The sequence below is a fragment of the Pelodiscus sinensis genome, chromosome 1, assembly GCF_052426305.1.
Source record: "Pelodiscus sinensis isolate ZL-2025 chromosome 1, ASM5242630v1, whole genome shotgun sequence".
Lineage (NCBI taxonomy): Eukaryota > Metazoa > Chordata > Testudines > Trionychidae > Pelodiscus > Pelodiscus sinensis.
Window position 1 is genome coordinate 158703555 of NC_143052.1, and position 22368 is coordinate 158725922.

The 22368-nt window shown below is 42.8% G+C and overlaps 1 protein-coding gene across 5 annotated transcripts in view; it reads right to left on the bottom strand.

The window, feature by feature from the left end:
* Positions 1 to 22368, bottom strand: part of CBLB (Cbl proto-oncogene B) — a 201963-nt gene that overhangs the window by 45538 nt on the left and 134057 nt on the right. For all 5 annotated transcript variants that reach the window (XM_014570330.4, XM_006116796.5, XM_014570329.4 and 2 more), the window contains exon 10: positions 15905 to 16108. In XM_014570330.4, the coding sequence (XP_014425816.3) occupies positions 15905 to 16108 (204 nt within the window). The remainder of the gene's footprint in view (positions 1 to 15904; positions 16109 to 22368) is intronic.

Sequence of the window (22368 nt, forward strand, 5' to 3'; positions counted from 1 at the left end):
TGTATCAACATTATATATAAAGTTCAGTCATGATTTTGGCTTATGTTCAGAAGTGTGTTCGCCAGGCAAGTCGGAGGCATGTGCAAACTCAGTCTTCAAAAGCAAAAAAACCAAGTTAATGCTTCAAGAAAGGTGTCAAAGTTGAACAGCAATTGCCTGATAAGTGGCCGTATCTGATCGGAGGCAGAAACAGATCAATCTGCACTGGAGCAAACTTGGAACCTCTTTCACCACTAGACTCCTGTCCTCACAACAGAAAGGAATTTTATCTCACGGTAACCCTCAGGAAAATGAATCAAATGGTGACTATACTTTAAAAGTGAAAGTCAAAAGCACCCCAGGCTCCATACCCCCCTTCACGTAAGGTGACAAAAGAACCAGCCTTTGGAATTTGGGAGGGGTTCTGACCAGCGTTCTCTGTAATCTGTGTGCTTGTGCGGATGCTCAGGAGAGATTCAAATGCCACCCAGCTGATTAACAAAGCCCTCACAGCTAGGTTGTTGTTTCTGCCAGCACATGCCTGGGTGCACACAAAAAATCTATTCCACATATGGATGGAAATGATTAGGGGGAACACTGGTTCCGACCTGAGAATGTGGTTAGTCCTGTTGCTGAGAAGATGTAGTATAAGGATATTTTACACTGATCTAGGTCTAGAATGTTAAGTTACAGCTACTAGGAAGACTTTTATTTGTATTTCTCTTGTATAACCATTACTGAGTTTAAAACCTTGTATTTACTGAAGATCTTACTTTGTAGTTAAGTCAACTTTGTATAAATCAAAATTAAGCCAGTGGTGTGTTACAATTGTTTTGTAATTCCAGTTAATCAACTGTTGTACATTGATCCCTGAACAGGGGAAAGGAATTACCAACACCACCACCCCAGGAGAGGTTTGGATAAGACAGAACACATGTTTTTGGGGAAAATCTGGGACTGGGCATGTTTGGGGTTTATCCTGAAAGTAGTAATCCAGGCTTCTACAGTGTCACTGGTGGGTTGCTGACAGGCTGTTGTGGCTAGATCAAAGCTATAACGACACACAGACACTTAGTGAGTGTCCTGCATGGTTAATATGAGAGGCCTAGACTGGGAGCTATAACAGCAAAGCATTGTGAGGTATTCAAGGTGTAGGTGATAGCAATCCCTACTGGTCTGGATTGCACCCCCAAATCTGACACCTATGCACCTTGAAGCCATACTAGACAGAACAATGATCTTCAGAAAGCATCTCCAAGAAAACTCAGCACTGTTTGTTATGGATTTCTCCTATATGGTCCTACGCTGAGAAGGGACTATGTAAAATGGCTCTCTCTTCTTCAATATGCTCCTTGGGTACATCTATACTGCAGCATTATTTCAGAATAATGGAGAGTATTCCGAAATAATTATGTGAGCATCTAGACAGGAAGCCCATTATTTCAAAATAATTTTGAAATAACAGGTGGCTTATTTTGGCATTGTAAACCTCAATGCACAAGGAATAACACCTCTTCTGAAATAGCTATTTCGGAATAGCAGTAGCCTGGATGCTCCACAGCTGCTATTTAGAAATAGCTCCTCTCCCAGGCCATTCAAAGTAATTACTCCCCAGTGCTTCCTGGGGCTCTAAATCAAGGTAGTGTGTCCTCGAACTAATTTCCTCGAACTAATTTTCAGGCTTCCCCGTAGTGTAGACATGCTATTTTGAAATAAGTTATTTTGGAACATTTCTTTCAGAATAGCTTATTCTGAAATAATCGTGCAGTGTAGACGTAACCCTTGTGATCTCATTTGCACTGCACTTTTTTCACCTCTGTATCTTTCATTAGTGCAGGTCTACCAAGGAGCATCATTGCAAAAAAGTCACTGGAGGCTGATGACGTTTTAGTCACTACCTCATGTAAATCTACTCTGAGCTGTGGCCCCAGCACTACAATTAATATGCCAGTAGCAAGTTAATGCTAGCACTCATGTCTTTGCTACCACTGAGGAAGACTGCTATCCCGTATTGTATTAACAGATGGGGGTTGTGGTTAAGAAAGAATGATTTGCACACAGAAGAGTATTTCTGTTTGCCTTGCCTAACCAGCTAACAGGTTATTCTGGTTTCCGGCACACCATACTAAACACTTATGTTTAACTTCTAAACAATTATAACTGTGGAAACCTAATTTGAAGATAATAGGGGCAACAAATATCAATGAGGGTCTAATTTTGTCTGTAGAACCTTTATTGGGGGTGATGATACATAACACAGGAAGAACCCAGCTTGATTCTCAGATTTCAGTTTGTGCTTCGGAGTGGGGGGAAGGAGGAAGAGAGAGAGGAAGAACACCTAACTGAACAAATCTGAAATTGAAATCAGTCAAACACAGAGGCCAGAACTGGAGTCAGTTTTCAGAGTTGTACTTTCAGTAGGCTATTAAATTAATTTAGCTGAATAAACGTTTTAATTTTTTGTGTGTGAAAAGAACTCTGATACAGGGTGATGAGGAAACACTTAGACAGATAACTGCAGAAAACTTAGGTGCAATGAATTATTTATAATACCAACATTATCTGGGGTTTGTACTCCACCTTAAAAATCTTTTATATTATCCAAATCTTTTTCTAATGCTTCGATGTGTAGGATTTTTTTGAGCACTCTATTGTGAACACACCACAATTTCTTTCTTGATTCATCAGCCCAACACTTTATTATCTTCACAATTCAAGATGTTTCCCCATCTGTTAGGTTATTTAATTTCATTTCACCATGTGATAAGCTTTAAACTGAATATCTGATAGTTATGTGACTATTTCTGCTCCATCTGCCATGGCTGGTAACTCACAAGTGTTGTAGTAATACAGAAGTTTGTTCTGACCCTTCAGTCTTTGATCTGCCTGGCCGTTTGAAGTTTCTGAGTAGATAATCACTCCCTGATGGTGAGGGGAGGCGCTGAGCTGAGCTATGCTAACAGGGAGATTTGGTATATAAAGTCATTTGCTAGGCAAATAAGAGCAGTGACCAGAGACAGCTAGCACAGGGGCCGGAAATAATTTTTAATGGGGGGCCAGGGCACTCCAAGATTTTGGTAAATGGCCAAGGGCCGTACTTCTGTGGAGAGGGTGTGGGGTCTGGGATGGTGGATGGGGTTTGGAAGGGAGTGTGGGTGAAGAGGGTTATGATCTAGGTCAGGGGCTTGGGACGCAGGTTCCAGGAGGTTATGGGGGGGGGGGGGGGAAAGGGAGGGAAAGGAGGCTTCATTTGCTGCCCCTGCCTTCAGCAAAATTTCTCATCTCCTATTGGCTGGAAACTAGCCAATGGGATTTGGGGGATTTTGCTAGGGGGTGGGGACACTGCACAAAGCTTTCTCCTGCCTGTCCTGTTTTCAGAGCAATTAGCAGCCTGCTGTTTAAAGTGGGTGCAGCTGCTCTATAGTAAGAGTACTGGTGAGGCAGCCACAAGCTAGATCCGGAAGCTTGGCAGGAAGGATCTAGCCAGAAGCCACCTCTTGCCCAGCCCTGAGCTAGCAGGAAACTTCCGGAGGGAGTTGAGAGAGGGAGTGTAAGAGACCTTCCTCCCAGTTTTAGCTCTACATGTGATTTCAAGATCAATGGAGATGGAACAGAGGTGGTGATCTTCAATGAAAGCATCATGTTTTCTCTCCTACCTGAAACCAGAAGAAACTTCCTATGCATGAAGTGCAAGGTGATGACTATGCTAGAGGAATAGTTTCTTGGATTGGAGAGGCCAAATAGACTAAGGAGTTCCATGACAGCCAGGTTTAGGAAACATCAGAACATCAGGTTCAAGGAAGAAAGAAGCTAGCCATTGAAGAGTGAGAGGATATCAGAGAGGAGGCCTGGCAGTCTAAATCGTACTGGTATTCTACATGGTTGGAGACAGAGAAGATTGGACAGTAACCCGCAACTGGCTGCAGATACTAAAGAAAAGAAAAGCAGGAGAAATTCCATACAGCTAGATGGATACTGGAAAATACTTCTCAAGGTTCAGCTGTTGGAAGGAAATATTGATACGTACAGGACACACCTCTTATCAGCTCAGCCCAACTGATAAGAAAAGCAAATTTACCCACAAAAAATTATCCAGACATGCAGGAAAGAGACCATCCTTGCTAAGGATTCAATAGTCAGAAGAACTGAAAGAGCATTATATAACAGATAGGTGGATAATACGACAGCGTACTGCCTTTTTGGAGCCAAGACGTGAAATGTCTCTCAAAGGGTACATCTAGACTACATGCCTCTGGCGAAAGAGGCACGTAGATTAGACTACCCGGCATAGGAAAATGAAGCGGCGATTTAAATAATCGCCGCTTTATTTAAATTTAAATGGCTGCCGCGCTGAGCCAATCAGCTGTTTGTCGGCTCAGCGCGGTAGTCTAGACGCTCTGCGTTCGACATCAAAGGCATCATCCTGGGATGAGGCATCCCTGGGAGGTCGACAAATGCCTTTGATGTCGACCGCAGAGCGTCCAGACTACTGCATTGAGCCAACAAACAGCTGATCGGCGCAGCGCGGCAGCCATTTAAATTTAAATGAAGCGGCAATTATTTAAATCGCCACTTCATTTTCCTATGCCGGGTAGTCCAATCTACATGCCTCTGTCGCCAGAGGCATGTAGTCTAGACGTACCCAAAGATTGGATAGTATTCTAAAGGTGATGGTCCAGAATTCACTGGGAATGGTTCATATTAGCACTAATGACATGGCAGCATGGATAGCTCTTAGATGAGAGCTCTCAGAGAACTTGGACATTTTGCTTTAGCATGTTTCCAAACAATCGTCTCAAATCCTCTCTGTCCCATGAGCAAAAGAAGACAGAAGGCTGAAAATTCTGGAAGCAAACCACTGGCAGAATTAGAGAGACTTTTGATTGTGTGGAACACCAGTCCAACTTCTTATGAGGAAAGGGGCTATCTAATTTGGATATCCTGAACATCAGCAAAAGTTGAACCAATCTCCTGGAACAGAGGCTGGCTAGAGTGGAAAGGAGAGTGTTAAACTAATCATAAAAGGGGAGGGTAAAAAGAGGGAAGATATGAGCACTCAGCACAAAACTTGAGATGTTGAGAACCAAATTAATCAAGGAACCAAAGGACATAATGAGAATAAATTCCTCGCTGCCCATTTACGAGCATAGATTTGATTTAACTGGTGTTATTAAAACCTGGTGTTATTAGCATGAGTGGAATGTTCAAATCAATGGCTATAACCTATTTAGGAAGGACTGAGTATGCAAAAGGGGAAGGAGAGAGGCACTGTAGGTCAAGAATGACATGCCTGTTTCCAGTCACCAATAACTTGGAAGAAAATTATCTTGAATGCTTATGGATGAATGTCCTAACAGATAAAGCATAAGGTGGGCTATTAATTGGTGTCCACTACAGACCATCATATCAGGACAGTTAAAAGGATGATTGAATCCTTATGGCCCTGTATATAAAGTGTAAGGTTTGGGCGGGGGAGGATATCCTGGGGGACCTTCACTTCGAGTGATAGAAGCTGGAGATCTGCAAATACCAGAATGTCCTCAGAATTTTCAAGTATTATAAATGACAAATTCATGACTGCTCAACAGTTGCATCCAACATAGGTGAATTCGAAATTAGACCTTGCCCTGACAGATAAAGAACTGATCAGAGAATTAAAAATTAATGGTAGCTTAAATACAAGTGATTGTGACTTGCACATTATAAATGTTATCAAACAGAATAAAATCCAGATCAGTACATAAGAACAGCCACACTGGGTCAGACCAAGGGTCCATCTAGCCCCGTCTCCTGTCTTCCGACAGTGGCCAATGCTAGATTCCCCAGAGGGAGTGAACAGAACAGGTAATAGAGGGATCCTTCTCCTGTTGTCCATTTCCAGCCCTTATCAAACAGAGGCTAGAAACACCATTCCTACCCCTTCTCTAATACAATGATCCAACAGTGCCACTACAGTTAAGCTTGTATCACAAGCTGTTTAAAAGTCAACTTTCCAAGTCCTCTAAAATGGGGTTTCTTTGAAATCTGGCGTGCCTCAGTTGGGTGCAGAATAGCATCCAAAACATGGAGTGATTTGATCAAAGGGTTCTAGAGATATAAGCCCTGAAAAAATGCCATTAAAAAGTTTACAAATTTCATGTCAGTCAAAAATATGAGCTAATGACAAGCCCTAACATAAGAGAAAAGGAGTTTTGGACTGAATAACGGGATTGATACACTTGAATCACAGGTCACAGCTTCTGAAAGCCAGGAAGTACCTAGTTAAAGTGCGCATGCAACCTTAACATTGCCCCTCTTTCAGCAATGCTCCAATATGCCCCATTAACACATTTACCTTTGTTCTGCCAACTGCACAGTTGCTGTATATACTCTTCACTGTCTTCTACTAACCATTCACAAAAAGGAAAACAAAAAATTTGCCCAAGCCATTTTTCCCTCTGTCCTCTTCAGACAGCACCTCCATATGTGTATCTGATGCATCCACACTGGTTCTTTGCACTTGACGTTTCAGGGAGTTCCAGATGCTGGAATGTACTCAAGAAAGCATACTATGTGTATACCATGTTCAGAAACTTTTCATCACCTTTTTCAAACTCCCTTACACTTACTCAACGTATATTTTCACTTAACTATCCCTAAAGCATTAGAATCCTCTGATATTCCACTTCCCAGTTGACAAACGTCCTTAGTAATAAAAGCCCTAAGCCTGGATACTGACATAACCCGCACAATTTTACACAGAAGTGATGTGCACTGGATCATGAAGATACATGTGCACCTCTTCCTGTCGCTCACCCAGATGACAGGGTACAAGACATAGAGCTCATATAATGATGACAGCTCCTCTGTTGCACATTTGAAAATAATCCACACATCATCCTATCACTAATACATCTTTATAAAGAAGGCCCAAAATACGGTCTCCACTGTTTAATGTAGATTCACCTAATTCTACACCTGGCATGTTGGCAAATATTTCCCTCAAACTATTTGCTATCTTTTGGAGACCCATTTAGAAGACAGTCTGAGCCCACTTTGTCATGACAATGAACAGGCTGAGAAAGGAGATGAAGAGCTTGTACATTTCAGCAACTGTGGGGCTGGCAGAGAACAGGTATGCGTGTGTAACAGGGCACTGCTGAAAGAGGGCAACGTAAACATTGCCCGGGTAACCTTATTGCACATTTCCTTGTTTTCAAAAGTCTGAGTTTTGATCAACTTAACATTCTGCAATGGGATGACACAGCCCCATGTAGCCTTAGCTCTGCTTTAATGCAGGGTTTTTCTGCCATTGAACATACATTGGTGATTTAAAATGGCAAATTTCGGAAATCAGAAAACAATTTTGAGCCAAATCAGCTGGGAGGACGACTTTAATTATAAGATTAATGACAACTGGGAATTGTTTAAGACAATTTTACTAGGAGTTGAACTTCTCTAAACTGGGGCTTTGGTCTGGTATGACCATGGATGTTCCAGGACCAGAGCGTCCCGGTGGAGAGATAGGGGCTGGGAGCCCTGCAGCGGGGCTGACGCCAAGGGTGTGTCTAGACTACATGCCTCCTTCGACGGAGGCATGTAGATTAGCCAGATCGGAAGAGGGAAATGAAGCCGCGATTAAAATAATCACGGCTTCATTTAAATTTAAATGGCTGCCCCGATCTGCCGATCAGCTGTTTGTCGGCAGATCGGGGCAGTCTGGACGCGATGCGCCGACAAAGAAGCCTTTCTTCATCGGCACAGGTAAACCTGGTTTCACGAGGCTTACCTGTGCCGATGAAGAAAGGCTTCTTTGTCGGCGCATCGCGTCCAGACTGCCCCGATCTGCCGACAAACAGCTGATCGGCAGATCGGGGCAGCCATTTAAATTTAAATGAAGCCGCGATTATTTTAATCGCGGCTTCATTTCCCTCTTCCGATCTGGCTAATCTACATGCCTCCGTCGAAGGAGGCATGTAGTCTAGACACACCCCAAGTGATGAAACTACATAGAAAACTGTATTTAAATAACAAGTGATAAATAGATAGAAAAGGACAAATAAAGCTGGCAGTGACAAAATGCTGAAAGCCTTACCTCTCCGAGGGCCCGTGACAACATAGAGCTGTGCAATAACTATTGTATTGTAATAATACGAGCTACATCAAGAAGGCACAAATGCTGCAGAAGAAAAGCAGCTATGACTTAATTTGCAATAGTACTGCAGAACAATCTTTCAGGCTTGCAGCGAACCAAAATTGTGCTGCTCAGTTAGATACGTTTAAATGCCAGCAAATTGTGATGTCTGTTCTCTTAGTGGATTCAAAATTAAGGAGAGAATAAGAATGCTTCTGTTACTGACTACTGCAATTTCTGGAAGATCTCTTTCTGATCCAAGTGCTAAAGAAGCCATTTCTGAATCCAAGAGTCTTCTTTTCAAATCCAAGAATGACATACTTTCTAAAGCCTGAAAACATGACTGATTAAAAAAAAAATTGTGAGGATCACAATGTACTGTAAGGAGAGACACAAATATTTTAAGGATTGCTTCAAGAAATGTCTCAGAAGTTCTGAGTAGATTTTCACTGGCACTGGACTATTTGGGATTACTAAATGAGTAAATTTCCTTGAATCTTCATTAGCCTAACTGGAAACTTGGATTATTTATAGTAGCTCATGCTGTTTTCATAAGGATGATTATGTCCTAGTTGCATTAATATCATCTGGAACTATTTCAAGGTTCTATGGGGACTCAAAACTACACAACACCACCACGGCTAAGTACACATTCTTCTGTGTGAACAGGGTTGACTATTTGATCTTGCCCAGTCAGTCCAACAAAATGCATTATTTAGAATGAACTAGTTAATATTATAAACAAGACATTTACCCGGTCTTACTCGGGTAATTAGGGAAGGGGGTGGTGAGGGACTCAGGTTGTGGGGGGTGAGGTGGGGCTTAGGATAGGGAACGGACCGAAAGGTCCTCCCCTGAGATTTATACCAGGGCTGCTTGCTCTTGCCCTTCCTGGACACAGCCAGCAATGTCCCTGTATGAATGTAGGTAAAAAGCTTCAACTCTCTATCCCCCTTCCCTAAGGGGTGGGAGACTCACGGCTCGGGCGGCACCAGCAAACTTGGTGATTCTGTCTCTTTTCTGTGTGGTTTTATGTGAAGCGATCCCATTCCAGGCACAGCCAAACTCTTACCTTGCTTTAAGTTATGATAAGAGAAAGCTGCATATCAAAGTTGGTGGTTCTAGCTCTTACTGTTAAGGAGGAGTTTTTGAACAGACAGACAATCACAGAAGACAAGCTCTCACAAATATGCAGTATATTCAATTACTTCTAATCCAGAGTTTAAGGTCTCTTAAATCTAGCATTTCTGCTTAAAGATCACCTGTATTTTGTAACTGAGCACTTCCCTCTTTCCAAATCTATAAGCTTCAGAATAGCACCACTAAAGTAGTTAACATCACCATTAATTTTAATTAGCTTGTGAGCTTCAAAACCTACTTGTCACAATGTGAATCAAAATGCTATTAAATGAGAAACAATAAAAATCAAAACCTCGCCCCCCCCCCTTGAATTTACTGCAATTTAACTATAAAGAGGGCAGCTGGATCAGATTGTTCTATCTGCTCTGAGGACTCATGTGAGCAAAACAAAACTGGCACAAAATGAAAGCCAGCTGTCTCCTCCAGCCTGCCAGACCCTTTCATTCATTTATTTTTTTTAAATAAACCCTTATAAAATTGTTTAAAGTTGTGCAATTAATGTCCAGGTTAGCCAGCCTGCAGTAAATGAAAAACAAGTGGCACAAATTTGTTTTATGCTACATCACAAAGCAGAGAGAGTCTGCATATCTGAAATGTCCCTATTGAATTTTATTTTATTACCCCATTTGAAGAGACTATATTTCAATCCTATGGGCTGGTTTTCTAGGTCAGATGTCAGAATGGAATGAGGAAGGGAAGGGGCAATTTAATGCTATATAAAACTTAAAGGATGAGTAACTTTCTAAGTTTCCATGGGGCTTTGGAGGGTTAGGAAACAAGGAGAGGTCCCCGTCCTTAAGTATTTATAGTTTAAGATCACGATCCTGCAAACATAGGCTTACCTTTGCATGAATAGAACTGTGAAAGTCAATGGAATTATTACAAACTCAAGTTAACATGTAGGGCTCGGATTTTTAAAGGCATTCGGGCATTGTAGTGCTCCATGTCAGAATGCCCAAAATGCCCAAACCTCATTTTCAAAAGGCATTTAAGCACCTCAGTTTAAAGTCAATTGACAGTTCCTTTTGAAAATGAGATCTGGGTTTCTAAACTAGGCTTTGAGAGGCTAAGCACATCCATACTGAGCTATCTTTTAAAATCTGGGCCTATGCATCTAAGTGGTAGAAGGACTGAAGCCAAAATTAGACACAAACAGAACAGAAGACAGGAAACAAATAATAACTAAGACATCACAACAAAAAAATGAAGGGGAAAGAACGGAAGAAGGTTAATTAAAAGCACAAGTGGGGGGGCTTTACAGAGGGATAAACTGAGTTTGTGTGAACCCTTAAAAGTGGTAGCAAAGGCAGTCCCACGCTGGAGAGCACAATGAGACCTGAAACAACACCCCAGTTGCTCTCAGACACTGCAAAGGATGAAGTCAAAGATTTTCTGGTTATTTAGTGTAACCTTTGGATCAAAACTACAATAAAATAAGTGAGTCATGAAGACACTGACCTGTGAGGAGGCGGGAAGTTAGCTAAGATAAATGTTGGGAGTCCATTTTTGTTAATTGTTTTCTCTTACGCATTGCGATATAGTTGAAACTGTAGCATTACAGCATTTCAGAACATAAATGTCACTGCAGTCAAGATTGAAATAATAATGCACAGCCACAAACAATAGGTTTGCCATCAATTCAAGGGGAAGCAAAAAATCCCTCCAATTTTTTGAGAGCCAAGATTTTTAAGTCATGTATGATTCATTAAATATACACTTACTCATCCTCTGTACAGAGCCTGTTCTCATGACAAATAGCAGCTTTCAGTGCTGCTGACTTCTCGTAAGTACTTTGAGGACAACAGTGAGAATCAAAGCCAGTTTTTGGAGCATTGAGACAACTATTAAATTAATTCTAGAAAACTGCAGCTATCCCCAATCAAAGTAACTATTCACATGGTTTGGGAGCAGAAATCATGGCCATAGCTTATTAATTAACTTAGAACTACCAAAATCTGTATGGGATTCTATACTGTCAGTGATTTCCTTCTCTGGTTTTCTGTAACAATAATGTTTTTATTTAGCTGATACAATTATCTTACCACCCATAAATCTAAATTATTTGTTCTCAATCATAAACTTTATTTGAACTTTTTTCGGTGTGGCTTTATTTTAAACCAGACTGCACATCATCAAGCCAGATCTGGTAAAGATAACATGTCAGATAACTCATTTTTATTTCGTCCTTCGTGTCAGTGGCATACTAAAGATTATTCCCAACTTCAAAGCTCCTCCTGGAGATTCAAGTATCTTCTATACAGGAATTATTTATTCTAAATTTAATAAAGAGAAATACTGTTTACCCAAACCTGTAGCGTATGCATTTAAAAAGAAATATATCCTGGTAGCAGCTGAAGATTATGCAGAAAAAGAGGTGAGACAAAGCAAAATTAAAATAAAAACTCTGGTGAGAAAAAGTAATATTGCAAGCAGTGACTGATTTTAGTTGATCTGATTTCCTGGGGACAGAGCTCCTCAGTCTAGAGTCACAATGGACATAGCATTATCACTCAACAACATTTCTTAGCAATATGATCTAAAGATACCAACGTAGTTTGGAAAAATTAATAAATTAAGCTTCCTGGTGAGTGAGACAGGTTAGCTGAACACATTCATTTTATTGGCTCTTTCAGCAGACTTTGGTACAACCAATTCCTTTGCCTTACAGTAGATCCTCAATTTTTTGAATCCCTATTAACAGACGATCAGTTATACGAATCATGTATTTCTCTGAAGGAAAAAAAGTAACAATGACATGATGAAACTCATTCTGATGAACAAGTCAACACCCCTTCACATTGCAATGCCGTCAGTGCACTGGAAATTACTTTGCAGTGGTTCAAAGAACAAAGAAAGTGATATAGACATGTGACTTATGTGCTGCAGCTGCTATAATTTTGTATTGTTCAATTTTATAAACCTTTTCAAATTATGAATTCTTCGATACCCAATCATACGAAAAAATAGGAGCTCTACTGTACCTAGCTAAGACGATTGGATCCACGAAAAAGTGAACCATTTATTCCACTCATCCCTTTTAGGTCAGGAACCTTTTTTGGATTGGGAGCCACTGACCCATAGTTCTAACCCTGGGCTAGTAAATTTTGTGGGGCCTTCCTGGGCTATGGGGTAAGGTTAAAAATTAGAGGTCGAGTGTGTGTGAGAGTGCTGCCAGCAAGCAGGTTGGAGGTGCTGGGTTTGGGTGGGAGAGAGAGTGGAGGAGTGGGCTGGAGATGGAGAATTTGGGCGGAAGATGCAGGAGCGGGATGGGAATCCAGGGTCTGGGCAGGAAGGAGGGTGCAGGAGTAGGGCGGGGATTCTGGAAGGGAGAGGTGCAGGGTGGGGATACGGGTTCTGGAAGGGAGGGGGTGCAAGAGTGGGGTTGGGCGCAGGGTCTAGGTGGGAGGGGCTGGGGGTTGGGACCCCTATCTGGCGCAGCTTGCAGGGAGGCATGGGTGTCTTAGTGCAATTCTGCAGATTCCTCCAATACACTTCCAAGGGTTTGCCAGAGACTATATACCATATCACAGTAGACTGGTCTCTCTCACCTCTAGGCCCATGGTATCCAACACGCTAGCCACATGGGGCCATTTGGCCGGTTGAGTATGCTAGTTGGCTTGAACAACGTGGCTATTTGGCCAGTTGAGTGTGGATAGTTCGCTATAGCAAGCAGTAGCTACTGCTTCAGAACTGGTTGAACAAGACAGCTCTAAGCTGAACAACTGCAATGTGCTCTATTCTGAGTTCCCAAAGGATACCACTCATAAGCTTCAGTTAGTGATGAACATGGCCACCCATCCTTCCTATGAGCACATAACATGAATCACAGATGCTATCTCCTAATATGTTTCCAAGTGCAGTTCAGGTCTTTAGCCTGATGGTCTTGTTCTAAGATTCACTCCTTGAATTCATCACCAGGATAATAGTGATTGAACAGAATGCTCTAGATGTTTATCCTCAGAGATGAATGTTAACTTGGGTGGCTGGTTAACCAGTAGGAGCTGGAGCAGCTCTTCTCAGAGGAGTGGACATCTCTGGAAATTGGCTCCTGTGATGTCTGTCACAGCCCACATCTGGCCACGGCTTGAAAATGGTGAAAAAATTTAAAAATAAAATAATTTCAGCATTCTTGGCTGGGTGGGCTTTGGTGGCCAGTGTGTGATTCAGGACAGTCAATTTATTAGCTCTTCAGGGATGATGTGTTTGTGCTTCCATTTAATGGTGCACAGGTGGGGAACGATGGTGAGGCAGCCCTTACAAATCCTTGCAATAAATGAGTGTGTTTGAGGGAAGTAATAAGAACTAGATTTATGCTGCTGTACATTCACAATAAATGCTCTAAATTTTCAGTACTGTGGATCAGGAAAGCTGGTTTGTTTTAAAATCACATATGCTGGGAAGCCAACAAATTGAAATAATACAATAGGAAACCCCCCTCCCACATACAGGCTACGGCTAGACTGCATCCCTCTGTCAACAGAGGGATGCAAATCAAGCACGTCGAAATTGCTAATGAAGCAGGGATTTAAATATCCTGTGCTTCATTAGCATAAACATGGCTGCCGCTTTTTTTTCAAAACGGAGCTTTCCAAAAAAACGGCAGTCTAGACGCGGATCTGTAGAAAATAAACCTTTTTTTGACAGATCCTGTAAACCTCATTTTTTGAGGAATACAGGATCTGTTGAAAAAGGGTGTATTTTCAACAGATCCGCATCTAGACTGCCTTTTTTTCAAAAAAGCTCCGTTTTGGGAAAAAAGTGGCGGCCATGTTTATGTTAATGAAGCATGGAATATTTAAATCCCTGCTTCATTAGCAATTTCGACACGCCTAATCTACATCTATCTGTCAACAGAGAGGTGTAGTCTAGACACAGCCACAGTGTTGTTTACAGAAAGTAAGTATCCCAATACAGCAGTATTCTACAGCTGTGAGAATAGTCATTAACTGCCTTCTGTGATGCACTGCAAAAAGCAAACTGATCATAGTGATTTTAAAGTTCTAGGAGCAGACACAATGAACGAGGTGGTTACAGTTCAGCCACGCAGATGGGCAGTAACAGTAAAACTGGTTTCAGTCAGGGAATGGTTAACCAGTTAATAGACAAGCCTCACCTGTTTACTGGTTCTGGTTAACCAATAGGGGCTAAAATAGCTCCCTGCCTTCCATGGGCAGGGAGGTGGCTTCAGCCCTGCCGGGCTTGCTAGAGCAGCCCCTGTCCATGGCCCCCTAGCTCCCTATACACTAGCTCCCTGGGAGGCTTTGCTGCAGGCTCTGCAGTATAAAACTCTGTTGAATATAAAGTGGTATGGATGAACCTGAAAGCTTTTAAAATAGTTTTAGAGCAACAGAGTGAAATGCTGAACATGGACTTTTCAAATGTACTGATCTAATTTATGCTTTGCTCTTCACCAGTATATACTCCTTTAGGCTACTTAATGGTTTGTGATTGTTTTTTTTAATCAACTTATCTTTGATAAAAGCTTATTGTATTATACCTAGTCATAAAAGTAACATTATGGAAGTCCATCAACTTAAGCCTAAAACATCTTTAGTGCCACACACAGAGATTAGGATATAGTTGGCAATAAAAAAAGGCAGAGGGGGGAGTGAAGAGGTCCTGCCCCCAGCACAAGGTGACTTTTCAACATAAAGAGATAACTATCTTCTGCCACAAGAGATCCCGAAGTATAAGAAAAGGCAGATAAAACCCAAAATACATCTTACCTCACTGACTGACGGATATTCTAGGACAAAAGAAAGTAGTGCTCTTTAATAAAAGCAAATACAATGATTGAGAAATGATAAATTAAGATGTTATAGGTGGAAAAAACTAATTCCAAAGTGAGTATTTGATTGAATGTATGATCTTTGTACATGGAAGAATACAAAAAAAGCCATACTGTAAAAGTTAACAAGGAAAAAAAAGTCAAGCATTCCTTTCCATGACCGTATCTGACCTGGGCTACAGTATAATGATGAAATCTGAATGCTACCAATTTAAAATAAATTAACACAAATGTGTAAAAGTGGTAGTATTCACCATATTCAATCACCTATCCTAAAAATGAACACAGAGGATTCCAACTTAAGATCAACGATTAAGGGGAACAAAAAGCCAATGCCAAACCGAAAGATAAAACTGCGACAAATAATTTAAAAGTTGATATAAAAAATAAAGCCTACCAACAAAACTTTATGTTTGATTTTGCAAGAGGATTCAAGGCATCTTGTAGCCACTGTTAATTTAAATAAATCATGGATTAAAATCTACTTATGTTCAGTCAAAACATGGGAGATCTGATCAGGTGAAATTAGACAGAGAGGTCACTTTTGTTACTTGTTTAGAAAGTATGTTTAATTCTCAGATAATGTGCTTTCTATCAAATTCTGACTATATAGAACCAGATTCTTAGTGAGTACAAATTGATGTAGCTCCACTTGACTCAAATTAGTTTACCCAATTTACAAAATCTGAGAATCAGACCCATATTTCCCATTATATAGACAAGACTATTCTACTCCTTGATTCATTTTTGTTGCTAGTTTTTATCAAATGTATATTGCTTCACCATCACGACATCTATTCAATAAACTGTAAAAACTTTTTATGCACAACACCACCACTCACTGGTTACAACGGATTTACAAACCTACTTTGCTAAACATTTACCTTTCGTACTGAAGCCAATCGATTCATCATTAAAGATTCTTCTCTGTCATCATCATCATCCAAGTCTAGCATGGGCATGCTAAAGCTATCTATAATACTGCAGCACCTGGAGTTTTCATCCCTTGGATCAAAAGGGTCTACAATTATTGGTTCAGTTCCTTTGATTTCACATCGGCAGAAAGGACAGCCCTGGCCATCGGATTCCTGCACAAAAACAAAAATATTACTTTAGATAGAGGGTCATATTCTTCTTCATGCTAAGGTCCCTTCACCAGGTTCTGGAACTGTGCAAAGAGATCTTGGAACTCAGAAACAGGTCCACAGGTATTTTACTGAGAAAAATAATTCATTCTTATAGTGGCCTTTTAAAAACTATTTTGTTTACATATGTGATTAATGTGGTGATTATTGAAAATGAATTTTGGAAAACTAAAGTTAATTCAAGCAACAAAATCAAAACAATTCCCTCAATTGTTATCTTAAAACCACCACCATTATAGTGATCATAAAGCCAAATATAACATTTTGCCTTCTAGACTTACATTTCAATGCTCATTCACAGCTATGCATCAGAAAACCCAAAACAATAGCTCACATGGATGTTTGGTTACATTGTATATAAACACATGAACAAAGGAAGCTTTAGCTCTGCAGGAAATTAGGTCAAGAGCTTTTCATACATATGATTTCTTTATATAAGTCATCAACATTTTTGACAAGACATCTCTAAGCAGTATGCCTAGTGTAGTGGTTCTCAAACTGCAGTCCGCGGACCATGCCTTGCAAGTGGGCTGCAACTCAAGCTCCGCCTCCTCTTTCCCCCCCACAGCGGGGAGCCTGTGCTGGCACTCCAGGCTTGCTGGTCCCTGAGCCTCCCCGTGACGTTGGAGCACCAGTGCAAGCTTCCTGAGGGAGAGGGAAGAAAGCCCTGAGCCTCATCACTAGATCCAGCTCATGGAGAGATCAAATGGCTCTGCATACTGCCGCTTCTCCCCCTCCTCTACCTCCTGGCTAGGAAAACACCAGTGTATGGACAGTGCATGTGTCTGAAGCAACACATGGACAGGGCTGAGGCACAGCACTTGGCCCGAGAGTTTGAGCAGCTGGACACCAACGCCATAAGAAGAGCACAGTAAAGGACAATGCAAATCAGAGATGCCTTGAAGGACAGTTTTATGAAGGCCTCTTTTGAGACTCTTCCACATGGCTCTCTACAAGGTGCCCCTGAATTCCCTGTGTCTCCCTTTAATCCCACACCCCACCCCAACCTTGCAGTTCAACCAATAAAGAGACCGTTGTTCAAAGAACAGGAGTTTTTATTTGTGGAAAACAAAAGGAAAAGGAATGAAGTGGGAACCAGAAAGGGGGAGTGGAGCTCAGGAATTCCTGTGGGACTGCCTTCTGCCTCCTGAGGGCCTGGAGGGTCCAGCTCCTAATGAGTCCCCCATGTCGTGAAGCCCCAGCAGTCCCTGGGATGGAAACAGTTGCACTGAGGGAGGAGGAGTCAGGGTTGTCATCAGGGCAGAGAAGGCGTTCTGGGAGGAGGCTCTCTCCACACACGATGCCAAGCACTCCATTACAGTGGTTAGAGAAGCGAATATGGTCTCCTGCTGCCTCGCCTGCTACTCCATGACGGCTCTTCTCCCCTGGCACACTGCGATCTGGTCCAGGCACTGTGCCTGCATCTCCTCCATGAGGGAGTGCACATAGCCCATCTACTCATGGAACGCATCTTCCTTGCCCCTTTTTGCCTGCGGATCTGAGCCAGGTAGGCAGATGTTGTGGGAAGGGAAGTTCGCACCAAGCTGGCTGCAGTCCCAGCTAAAAAGTTACAAGGGCAGACTTTCCAGGAGATACACAGTGTTAAGCCTAACCTTAATCTGTTAGCCTACACTAAATGTCCCTAAAGATAAAGGAGATGTGTTGCGTGCAAGGCTAAATGTTTGCTTTAAAGCGGGCACTTTACAGCAGGTTCTCAACTTCCCATTTGGACACACTCGGTCTGGAGGCAGGCAGATATAGTAAGGGGTCACCAGGGCAGAGGAGAGATGGCAGCAGAAGGTGCTTTCCCTACGGGTCCAGCACAAGGCGGGTCCAGCACATGTGGCTTCCTGATACAGTGCTACTTCCCCAGCCAGGGCAGGAATTTACAGGTGGGAGAGGGGGATGGGGCAAGGCAGCTTCCTGCTTGTCCAGCGCACACTAGATCTGGCCCACATGGCTTCCCATGGAGAGCGCTAATAGGTTCCCCTCCCCGTTCCTCCAGGTTGCCATACAAGATATCAGTCTTCTCTGAATCATACAGAGTGATCAGGAGTGGATGCTGACTGACTGTGGATCAATGACACCAGACCTGGTGGCTCGGCGAGGGAAGGTGTTCTGCTGCAGAGGACAGCATAAGGCTTGCTTCCCCAAAAATGTTGTGAGAAGGATTAAAGAGTTTCTATATGAGAACTTAATAGAACTGTGCAGGCAAGACTCCTGCTCCACCTGCAGACACATTAATAAGCTGTTCCAGGCCCCCCACGCTGTGTAGGCACAGGCTGTGTCACATATCATACTCCATTCCCTTAACCCGCTTGTAGTTAGAAAAAGTTGTAATTTCACCAGAAGTCTCTCCATGGGGTCAGTGCTGACCTGGGAGACATCCTGGGAGAAGGAAACCAGCTCCAGCATCATGACTAGCTACTGGCTCTTGGGGTTTGCTGCTTGGCTAGTCTCCTCCTCCCGCTACCATGCTGTCTTCCATGCTGATGCCAGTTGCATCTTGGCTGGACTCCATGACCACACTGAGGAAGCTGGCTGCTCCCCAAACTGATGTCCACCTGCTCTTAGTAGTGGCATATGTGAGGTGCTGCACCAGACTGTTCGCTCACCTCCTTCGCCTTGAAGTAGGACTGCTTCAGCTCCTTGATTTTGACTCAGCACTGCCGGGCGACCCTGTAATAGCCTTTAGCCACCAGACAGCTAGCGATCTTGCTATAAATAACAGCATTCCTCTTGCTGGTTTGGAGCTGATGGCTTCATCTCCCCACTCTTGAAAGTTGTCAGTATTTGAAGTTGTCGCAGTGTTGGTGGATTATTCAAGGTCATCTCCAGGTGTGCAGCTTACTCTAAATGTGCTCACAATACTGGCCACACAGGAAAAGCCAATCAACTTTTCCCAGGGCTTTTTGTGCTCACCAGGGAGAGCAGTGGATGTGAAATTTCTGGACAGAGCTGTCAGGACAGGGAACTGCGGGAGGTCTCCTGGAGGCCAATAGCCTCAACTTTCTGGCAATGCTGTGTCTACCCTACTGTAAATGTGACCGTGCAAGGCCGGGAACGGCATTACTCCTCGTGAAAAGCAGGAGTACTTAAATCAACTTCTGCGGTCCTTCAGGTCAACATAACAGCCTTAGTAGTGTGGGCGCATCACTTAGAAAATCAACCATATGCTGCTAAATTCAGTGTAATGTCCTAGTGTAGATCAGGCCCTACAGTCTATCAATGTACCACCTCTCAGGACACGGAAACCAGAGGTCCTGTATCATGTATATAGTACTTTCCCCCTCTACATACACTTCTATTTACAAGCTTAGTGCTGAATGTCACTTCTGTATATGAAGATCCAACCCAATCCAATGCAGCTATGGGAAATAGACAGGTTACTCACAGACAAAGCAGTTATGTGAAGCAAGCATTTATATTTATCCTTTCATGCTATACTGAAAAAATAAACAAACCGAGACTTTCATCCTTGACCTACTTTTTGAGACAGTACCTTGGGCAGATTTCAATACTACAGCCAGAAACCCTAATCAATAGTTTAAAACCAACTTCATTTCAGGGGATCAAATGGCTGATGTGGCTGGATCTATAATGTATTTCTTTTACTTTTCTAAGCAACTAACATGTTGTAGAGTAGACAAAAAAAAAAGTTTAATTATTATAGGTCGAAACTCTGAAATCCAGAATTCTTGGCTCGGGCAACATCTGCGGTTCGGTGCCTGGGAGTTCCAACCCAATCCATGGGGAGCTCTGGTCAGGTGGGAAGAAATGGGGCCACAGAGCTAGGGAGCTCCATCTCTGGGGAGCCTCAGCTGGGCAGGGCAGCAGCGGGACAGGAAAGCCCCATCCCTGGAGGGGATCCCCGTCCCCAGGGGGGTCCCCAGCTAGACAGAGCAGCAGGGGTACTAGTGTGTGGCAAGAGCAGGGCAACAGGCAAGCCCAGGTCCTGGGAAGCCCCAGCAGGTGGGGCAGCAGCAGGATAGGAGAGCTTCATCCCAGGCAGGGATCCCCAGTCGGACGAAGTAGAAGTGGAGCTGCGGTGGCTGGGGAGTTCCAGCAAGCCAATGCCCAATTCCAAGCCCCACAGGCTGCAACCCAGTGGCAGTGGGACTGGAATGGAGCCAACTGCAGGGAGGGGGAGCGTCCTGGGAGGCTAGTGGCAGGGGACCTCCCCATATCCGGCAAATTCCCTCATTCGGGATGCGTCAGAGTGCTGGAGAAGGGAGATCCAAACTGTACACCATTTTCTCCACTACTTACCAACATCATTCATTTGCACTGTGTATTGTAGACAAAGTATGTGCCCTTCCTAGCCAACAGATGCTTCCGTCATACTAGTCTCTTCACCAAGCGAAACCAATTAGTACAAAGTGTTAACATTATTCACTTACTAAACTGCACATGACCACTCTGATGCAGAATAAGGCTTTTTATGAAAACTTTTAATATTAATATACTGTGCAAAGTAATACATGGCTGTAGTATTTACATAGTTAACATACCAAGCCCCAAGTCAGGAAGATATTTAAGCACAGACCTACCTTAAGGCACGTGGAGTTCTTCAATTTAAACCAATGGTCCTACTCATGTGCTTAAAGTTCAGGGCATACTTACACATCTTCCTGAACAGGGGCCTTAGAAACTCTAAAATTGAATATATTTCTGAGTGCAATCAATCCGTTATTCCAGAGAAAACCATGCCATAGAACAAAATGGTTTTATTTACAGTAAAAGCCCTTTTATCTGGCACTTCCCTAACCAGCAAGCTCAAGAAACCAGTCTGGTTCGTAGTGTGGTTGGTGCAGGACTGACAGGGGGCTGGGGCTTGCAGAGGATGTGGGGCAGGCTCTGGGAGAAGTCTTGGGTCCATCAGGAGATTGAGGCTGGGAAGGGACTCAGGGTGCCGGATGAGGGGGTGCTCATCTTCGACAGCCCCTACAAGCAGGTCCTCATCCCTGCTGGTGCTGGCAGAGGTGTGGCAAGGTGGCATTCCAAGCATGCTGCCACTCTGTGGCTCTCAGCCCACTAGGCAGAAACCACAGCCAATGGAAGCTGTGGGAGGGCGGCACCTGCAAACAGAGGCAGCATGCCTGCCTGTTTCCAGCAAAGCTGTGGCTCTGCCACGAGCAGCAGAGATGGGGAGCCACTTGCAGGGGCCACCGGAGAGGGAAGCCTAGCACCCCAAGCCCTTCCCATGCCTCAACCCCCTGCTAGACCCAAGACCTTTCCCAAAGCCTGTGCCCCACACCTCTCCCACCCCACATCCAAACTCTTCCCTCTTACTTAACTGGCATTTTCAATTTACCAGCACTCCGCCAGCTCCCACTCCCACAGTACGGCTGAATAAAAGGACTTTTACTGTAAATGGTAATATTGAGACACATAAATATGATAAACCTCAAAAATAAGTCAGCTAAGGAACCTGCCTTGAAATATAAAGCCTTTTGCCTTTAGAACACTGTTTTCAATCAAACCCAGTCTGTGTTGAATGTAAATTGTCATCTCAGTAACATTTGGTTGCTTTTGTGAAATAAGTTGAAACTAATTACTTCTTACAGGACGTGCAGCCATATCACAAAAGAAACCATCACATTGTTGAGAGTCTGAAAAGAGAAGCCATAAATTGCATGGACCTACAGCAGTAGTAATAATAAAGTCAGCAGAAATCCCTCCTTAGGGCTAGCATCCCTTGAACTGCAATAGCATGGAAGTAGCACTACAGAATAGTGTCTGTGCACACTGAAAGAGCAATGCAAAGAGTCTTTCATTTATCCTACTTGTACTAAACTTGGCTTGTTGGAGGGCTCCATTTTTCACAACTACCAATCTGCCCTCACCTTTTCCAAAACATTAAATCATGTCTCGTAACACAGAAATAAAATTACCATTAGCAGAGCTTTGCATGCTACAATTGTAATGAAAACAAGAAGTAATGTCTACAGACATTCACAAACCAAAATATACCTACCCACACATGTACATAGCTGTTATTGCAAAAACTGAATACAGTATGCAGTTCCCACACTATGCATAACAGAAAAGAAAACAATAATTTTCTGGGGAAAAAGAATTGTTAATGATCCTCTTACTGTTGGTCTAAAGTAAAAGTAGTAAGTTAAATTAAAAATTCCAAATAAAAGACTGTTGCAAACTTACTTCCACTATGTCATGTTTAGCATTCTATAAAGATTTGA